Genomic DNA, 8,680 nt, shown 5'->3' on the forward strand with positions numbered 1-8,680 from the left:
CATTGAGGCTATTCTGCCCAAGTCAAAACGTTAATATCTAATTAGTTAATTATCCATTAAAAGCACAGTCAAAATTATTTATCTGCAAACACTATGGCTTGTCATGTTCCTGCACCAAGTCTTTTAGTTTAATTAATAAAGAATAGTTAAATTTATTTATTTTATATTATTATAATTTATTTTAATTTTTGTTGACTGGTCTTCCTAACTATATCATACGTCCAGGAGATTTGTTAATATGAATAGGTCTGTTAAATTATAAAATACTCGACTATTACTCACCATGACAAGACACATAAATTTGTAACCTTACTAAAACAAATTAAAATAAAAAACAAGTCTTTAAAAATCTAGCTCGGTCTAGTTTAAGTAATGGTTCTTATTCTTCGAAATTCTACTGACAGTTTTGTTATAAAAAAAAAAGAATAATAAATTTATGCTATAAAATTGAATTCAATGTGCAAATATTGTAGCTCTTGTTTCTCATCAATTTATTTTCACTTAAAACTACAGTTAGGTTAGCCTTAAAATTAAAATTCAATCGAGATGTTAGACGAGCTTGGAGTCGAAGGAACTCTAAAAACGCTCTCGTAAACTGTTTGATTACAAGAGCTGGGTTATTTTTATTTATCTTAATTAAAAAAAAAAAAATGTTATTTAGATAATTTTTTATCTTAATGAAGGATCCTGCCTTGACCTGTTGCCTCAGGAGTGCAACTCATTTCTGTTATTGGTAGTTAAGGGCCGAAAAAGAAAAAAATATTTATCTTCATAATTTTATTGGACTAACCCTTCTAACTGCGAATCTAGTAATTTAATTTGTAGGGGCTTATTCAGAATTGTGTAAATAAATTTTAGATTATGACCGTTTTAATGAGGGTACAATAGATGAAGAATCTTATTAACATAAGATCATTTATTTGTTATTTTATTTTCTAGTAGTGGAAGGAGTAAAGTAAGGCACAAGGCAATGTAGGTTAAGGCAGATTAAAAATTAATTGAAACTAATCTGTTTAGAAAATGAAAAGTATTTTTGTTTCATAACGTTTAATCTTTATTTACTTTATTTTTTTTTAATCTTTCATTATTCCATTAGCTCCCATGTAGATTAAAATGGCGTTGTGATATTTGACAAAGGATTATTAGAATGTTCGCCTACCGCCGGCCATTTCATTCTATGTCATGTATGAGATTTTAATAAAGTTTAATAAAGGACCTTGCGTTATAGAACTGACCCTTTATTCATCATCTGGTTCTAGTTGGGTTATCATTTTTTCTTATTTTGCTCTTTTTCTTTTAAGGATAACGTTTCTAATTTTAATATAATCAAATTGTAATTAAAAATATGTAAGGGTGATTATTAAAAAAAAATTCCAATTGACATGATGAATTAATTATATTGCAGTGTCATGAGCACTTCGATTTTCATTTATTTATTCGGAAAATTATTAACTATTTGTTCTTTCTTGAGAACACTGACCCTTACCATATCTTATATTTAAATATAAAATACTAAAATGAAAATAAAATAATCGAAAGAACCTATAAAGTGAATAATAATGATACTATTTTTTTTTTTAATCTTAATTGCACATTTTTTTTTTTGTTTATGAAAAACTAGGCTAGACAAAGTAATTATAATCTATGAGCAACGAATCTCCTAGACTATTGATATCCTTTTTTTTTAGATATAAGGTTCATTTTAATATCATAAAATCTACTTTTATTCAAAATAAATTATCCAATTTATCACCTGGGTTAAAGATATAATCTTGTTATAGACCTGGTTTACATTCTTGACATGTTGGAAATACTCGTTCAACCAGTTCTTAATATTGTCATTATTAGTTCTATATTTAGTATTCATAAAATCCGTTGCCTTTGTTTCGTGTTTCATTGCCTGTATATTTAGCCGATAAATGATCACGTATTTCACTTTCAACGTTGATATTTTCATCATTACATATTCTTTTGCCACGTTATTCTGTTTAGCTTAGAAGCATGTTTTATAAATCTGCTTTTTAAGATCGAACTATGGATTTAGTGTGAAACTAAATACTAATCCTAGGTCCTTCAAGTTTATTAGGGCTGGTTAGATAAAAAATAAATGGACTGTATGAGATGTTGTCTTGTGTCGATGGATTCAATTATAGAATTAAACTTGTATTTCATAAAAGAAGGAATACAATAAAAATTACGTACAAATTCAAAATAAATGGATCAAAGTAATTTATAATGAATGAATGTGTAAATAAAATAATAAAAATTACAGATGAATTGAATGCAGAGGAATTTTATATGAATGAATATATACATCGAAATTAAATATAAAATAAATACAAAGGAATTTTGAATGAATGAATGTGTACATAAAAATTAAAAATAAAACAAATACAAAAGAATTTGGAATGTGTACAACCAAATTAAAGGTGAAATGAATTCAAAGGAATTTGGAATAAAAACTTTTTCGTTCAAATTAAAAATAAAATGAATACAAAGAAATTTAGTATGAATGAAAGTGTGTATAACATAAGCTAAAATGACTTTCTATTCATTTTATTTTTAATTTGTGTATACACATTCATTCAAACTAAATTTCTTTAAACTTAATGATCTTTTACTGGAAGAGTCTCTGGAATTAAACTGGGTTTTTGTTGAATTTGGTTTTATAGCAACCTGAAGATGGGGGATATTTCCCGAAACGTTGTTGCTGATTATATGAAATAAATTATTGCAGTTGAAAAAGGAAGAATTGTGTCATTCACCAAATCTAGTTAAATTTCTTTGAATTCATTTTATCGGTAATTTGTATGACCGCATTTCTTCGTTTCAAATTATTTAGAAAGGGAATACAAAGAAATTTAATATGAATGAGTACACCCAAATTAAAGATAAATTAAAATGAAATGAAAATTTTCTTTTTTTAATAAGTAAAGTATCTATTATATAATCAAATCAAACTAAAAGTAATTAAATCTAGATTTAAAATCAATAATGAATTTTATAATCTTAATATTTTCTTGAGACTGGTAATTCTTTAATAAATAACTCAAACACTATCCAATTATAGTCTCAAAACTTTATTTCTTTTATACGTCTAACGTTTCGGCCAATCCGGCCATCTTCAGGGACACCTACTCAATACCACTTTGCAAACATATAATTTAAAACACTCTAAAAACTTCATTGAGGCTATTCTGCCCAAGTCAAAACGTTAATATCTAATTAGTTAATTATCCATTAAAAGCACAGTCAAAATTATTTATCTGCAAACACTATTAATAAACTTTTATTTTTTTAATAAATAAAGTTTATTAATAGTGTTTGCAGATAAATAATTTTAGTATAATTAAGTAGATGTCCCTGAAGATGGCCGGATTGGCCGAAACGTTGGACGTATAAAAGAAATAAAGTTTTGAGACTATAATTGGGTAGTGTTTGAGTTATTTATTAATCAATTATGAATTCTTCCTCGTGTATTCATACAAATTAAGGATAAAATAAATAGAAAGGAATTTGGAATGAATAAATTGTACATACAAATTAAAGATAAAATGAATGGAAAGGAATTTAGAATAAGAGTGTATATATACAATTTAAAGATAAAATGAATACAAACGAATCAAGTATGAATGAATGCGTACTACACCCAAATTAAAGATAAATTAAAATAGAATGAAAATTTTCTTTTGAAATAGATGAAATGTCTATTATGTAATTAAATTAAAATAAAAGTAATTAAATCTGGATTTAAAATCAACTATGAATTCTGCTTCCATTGTTTCCCCTCCTCATCCTCCGTTCATCCTTCTTTGCCTATTTAGGTTGAGAAGAAAATGATGAAGTGAAATTGTTGCTAGAGTAACCTATAACCCTGGGCCACCCATAGCACAGTGGTTAAGACACAGTCTTACCAAATTGATGTTTATTGGCGGTGCCGGTTCGAATCCGGCCTGGGACGTCGACTTTTTTCATTGCTTGGCGGTCCCACAAAATGAAGAACTTTGACCCTAACCATGGTTAGGCAGTATAGGACTCCAATGGGAGTCTTGGCCGAAAGAAAAATAAAAAAAAAATAAATAAAAATAAAACCTATAACCCTGACCAGGGCAAGATGTGTGTTCACTTTTCTTTTTTTCTAAAATGGTCCAAACACAATTGAGACATAATAGAGTGATTCTAATTTGATATAAGCTGTAATGAAGGAGGTGATCCTCAAACAGCTGCTGTATTCGATACATTATACCATTCTATTGTTTTCATCCATTTTAAAATGCTGAATATTTTAATGAACTATAAAATCTCCGCTTGCTTAAAATAAATTTTGACAAATGGACCTCTTTCCCGTAAAGAATTGTTGAGTTAAATATAGCATAATGGCGGACACATAAACGGCTTCCAATGAGAGCCGAGACAATCCTTCGCAAGACCTCCAGCTCCTGATGTAATGGAGTTTTACAGGAGTTGTTATTCAATAATCCTTCAGCTAATTCAGACCCCTTTGTCGGTTGGTTATCGAGTTCTCCCTTAGTTTGATGGGCTCCTTCTCTTCCAGGGTTTGTATCGTGTAACAGTATTTGCCTCTTGGAGTGGAAAAGAATGAAACGCTTTAATGTTGACTATAAAGTCGAAGGAGTTATTTATGACTCTTGTCTTAGTTGAGTTACTAGAAGGTAGCTTATTAGTTTCATCCAATAGTCGGTGTAGAATTAGGCCAGGATAATGGACCTGCGCAGAAAGCGTTGAGAAAAGAGGAACGGAGATCAAGCAGTTAGATCATATCCATAGTTAAGTTCTAATAAAAAAAATTTATATTAATTATTGTTGATCTAAATAAATTAGATCCAAAACATAACAATTTCAAGAAAAGTAAATTGTGTAAAATTTATTAAAGAAAATTTAAGGGAAAAATTATTTCATATTTAGACTCCTTTAAACCCACTTTAAAGTATCTCCTTCTATAGAAAGCAACTACTAGGGTAATCCATAGTAGTAAGTAATTGATAAAACCAACAGCAGAAAGCAGATACAATTTTAAAATTACAATACAAACAATAAACTAGAAGGTTGTAAGTTATTTCTAGACATCTTCCATTATTAAGTTACTAAAATAGTCGAAACCTATTACAATTATTGAAAAAAAAAAACTTCATGTAACATTTAGGTTCTGAAGGAGGCGCACTTAAAGGTTTTTTTTTTTAAGCTTGTCAAGCCATGCTTGCACTCAGGGCTCTTCATATAATGCCAGGTTATTAATTAATAATTTAAAAATATTCCTTAATATCTTTTCATGATTCGGCGGTTGGTTTTACTGTTCGAATTTACAATAGTTCTGGAAACTCGAGTAATTATATATATAAATAGGACTTAGTAAGAATGTAAGATATTTTCGATAGGACCTGATCAAGCAGCTCGGGAGAGCAGTGGTGTCTAGATCCAAGTCACCAAGGCGAAGTTCCTGCCTGCTTGAAGTCCCGTCTCCCTCGTTCAGAAGTCGGAGTAGATCTTTGGACGATGGTACCCGCAAGCCTTCCGACTGTGAGGCAACCTACCGCATCTACGACCAGATCTTAGCAGAAGGTATCATCGGAACACCACACTTTGTTCTTTCATATGTATTATCGGGTGTACATTTATCTCTATGTTAATTTTTTCAAATTCTTAGTTAAAATGGCAGTGTTGCATGTATATATTTTTTATTTAATTATATTTATAAATTAGTTTTATATATAAACTCTTTATCTTTATTTTTCAGTGAACTGACCCTTTTGTTGGATTGGAACATATGAAATTTCAGTTGTTTAGGAACGAACTGAAGTAAACCCAATGAAGGAAATTCAGAATGATCGTGTAGGGGTAAAACTGATGAATTGTAAAAAAAAATTTCGAAATTTACATTCAAAATTTGAAGTGGAGGGGGTATTGAGAATTTGGAGGGGTGGCTCCTAATTCTTCGTTCATATAGTTAGTTTTAATTTTTTCTTGCAAGGAAATTCCAAAATGATTCTAAAAGAAGTAGAAACTGACATTTCGTATCTTCCAATCCGATACATATTGCATGTGGTTTTATTCAAGCATTCTATTGAAATAAAATTTCATATTTCACTATGCATGTGATGGTTGATCATTTAAAACTTGTTTATGATATTATTAGGGATGAACAGCGTTAGTAGAAATTGTTTTAAATCTCTTATACAATGTGTGTATATATATATATATATCTTATTTTTATTTATTTATTTTTTTAATCACTCATTTGAGGGGCCATTTTCAATGAAACAGAACTTTATTTGGTACTGTTGGACAAATAACAAGGATTAGTGATGAACAATCGCATTGTTTCACTCTTTGTTTAAATTTTGTGAGAGAAAAAATTACATTGACAAAATATAAATCAGCGAAAGCTCATTACGATTTTATTTATTTTTTAAAGAGAGAGGTTTAAATATATATATTTTCTTTAAAACGATAACTTTTCGACTAAGAGAAATTTGCCTTTCTTAAAAAAATTGTAATGCTTAATAAGCTTGCTGACCGCTCCCAACCATCTTTTCCCCATATTAATTACTAATAATACCTCATTAAGTCATAATTAATAATAAGTAATAATAGCCAAAACGTTGTTCAAACTCAAGAATCTGTTAAGAATGGAAAGGATTTTTAGGAAAATTTAAATTAATACACTTCTTGCCGATTGTCATAAAACATATATCTTAAAAAGTTACTTATTTTTCATATAATTGTTCGATATTAAATGTTTAAAAATTAAAATAATTATTTTTTTAATTGTCATCAGATTTTTCTTGGTTCAACTGTATTTTTCAATTTCCTTTTTAAAATAGGTTAAATTCAATATACCTAATATATTTTAAATTTGGTAATTCAAATAGCATAACCATATTGTACAAATATTAATCTGATTTGGTTTAATAACTACTGATCTATTAAAAATTGGTTTTTAAAAAATCACCTAAATTATGCATTTTTTAAAATTTATTTTTTTAAGTTTTAAATTCCAATTCTTTGGAATCTCTTTATATAATATACAATACAGAGACGTGTATACTAGTCTTTATTTGTAGTGTATGAACCATTAATAACTAAAAATTGTAACCATGACAACTTTGTCATGGCTTTACTTATAATATAATATTTACCCAGCTCTGTCTAAAACATAATTAATATTAATTTAATTTTGAATGTTGGCTGTATGAATTAAATCCCTTTCCATAAATAAATATTTTACATTTCCCCTATTAGTGTTTATGTTAAAAATTATTTTTAAAATTACTGTATCTGTAGAAAGATGTACCTACCAATATAAAGACATAGCTATCTGTGCCTGCCGACTTATCACATTTGTTACATTTCTTCGTAATTAAAAAAAAAAAATTATTTTAGTCGCATTAAAATTTGAACTGGAATGACATTATTAGGCCAGAGGAACGATCCATCGACTATATCCTCTATGATCAGATTAAAATTTCAATCCATCAAATTGTGACTTAATTGGCACAACCGTCAACCCGCCAGCTAGAACAAGGAATGGCTCAGTATTAAAACCACTTTCATCCTTGCGAAAGATGGAATTAACAAAATTCAATACCTGTTAGGCAGTACGAGCCTCTTTGAAAATTAAAAGTTCATTTTTCAAAATAATTTCATTTTGATTTAGTCAACCGATGAATACACAAACCGGCAATCCACTCTACTTTCCTTAGCAACTAGGTAAGATTATTGCCATCTAGTCAAATGTGTTGTTTTTAAAGATATATCCGTTTTGGAATCCCCCCACTCAGCTCAACCGAGTAAAAAAAAAAAACTTTTTTATCCGTTAGCCTGCACGTGATATTTCTTGAACGGGTGGGCTGATTTTTGCGCTTCTCTTTTTTTTATTTTGTAAGTTTTTTCTTCTAGTCCCTGTATTCCAAAGCACTATGCTTCAAAAGTTTTCCTATGTTTGATCGCCATGAAATGTGTTTTTCTACGGCTCTAACGATTTTGATGAAAGTTGGTTAAATTATCCTACTTATAGCCTCCTTAATTTTCATTTATTGCATAGATCCCATAAAAAAAGTAATAAAAATTTGATATTTTCAATATTAAAAAAGTATAGATTTATTAACGATTAACCACCCTAATAATTTAGCAATAAACCGTAGCGCCAAACAGCTCTAACGATTTTTATGAAACGTGGTTAAACTTAAGACTTTAACTGCAAGTAGTTGACCCCTTTTCATAGATCTTTTCATGTAGAGCATAAATCTCCTTCAGTAAAAGTTATGAACAAAAAAACTTTATTTGCGCAAAACTCTGAAAGCATAGCTTTTACGATAAACTAACGTATTTTGTTTTTTCATTTCTTTGTTATCGGTTGGATTGAAATTTCGAGGCTCGGTCGGGTTTAAAACAACTGAGTTAAGGAAACTTCTTCCGGGATATATAATTCAGATTAAAATTTCGGCGCATAAGGGTGTAAGGGCTTGTAACGAACGGACCTCGAAAATATTAATAAATACCGAACGGACGGGCAAACGTCCACGACGTAAACTGAAGTGTAGATGGGAGGATAGCAACAAGAATGATTTAGTAGATTTGAGTTTAGAGGGGCTTCACTAGGGGTATTCATGATATTGTGTTAAATGTAAAATGTTCTACCATGTTATTTTTTTTTTTTTTT

General features: G+C 29.1%; 1 protein-coding gene across 9 annotated transcripts in view; it reads left to right on the plus strand.

Annotated features, from left to right (window-relative positions):
- Positions 1–8,680, plus strand: part of SNF4Agamma (SNF4/AMP-activated protein kinase gamma subunit) — a 503,643-nt gene that overhangs the window by 478,374 nt on the left and 16,589 nt on the right. Inside the window, exon 3 of one of the 9 annotated variants that reach the window (XM_024361308.2) lies at positions 5,397–5,580. The exons of the other annotated variants lie outside the window; for them this stretch is intronic. Within the exon in view, the coding sequence (XP_024217076.2) occupies positions 5,397–5,580 (184 nt within the window). The remainder of the gene's footprint in view (positions 1–5,396; positions 5,581–8,680) is intronic. 9 annotated transcript variants of the gene reach the window in all.

The sequence above is a fragment of the Halyomorpha halys genome, unplaced genomic scaffold (genome assembly GCF_000696795.3).
Source record: "Halyomorpha halys isolate HHAL.00 unplaced genomic scaffold, Hhal_1.1 Scaffold533.1, whole genome shotgun sequence".
Lineage (NCBI taxonomy): Eukaryota > Metazoa > Arthropoda > Insecta > Hemiptera > Pentatomidae > Halyomorpha > Halyomorpha halys.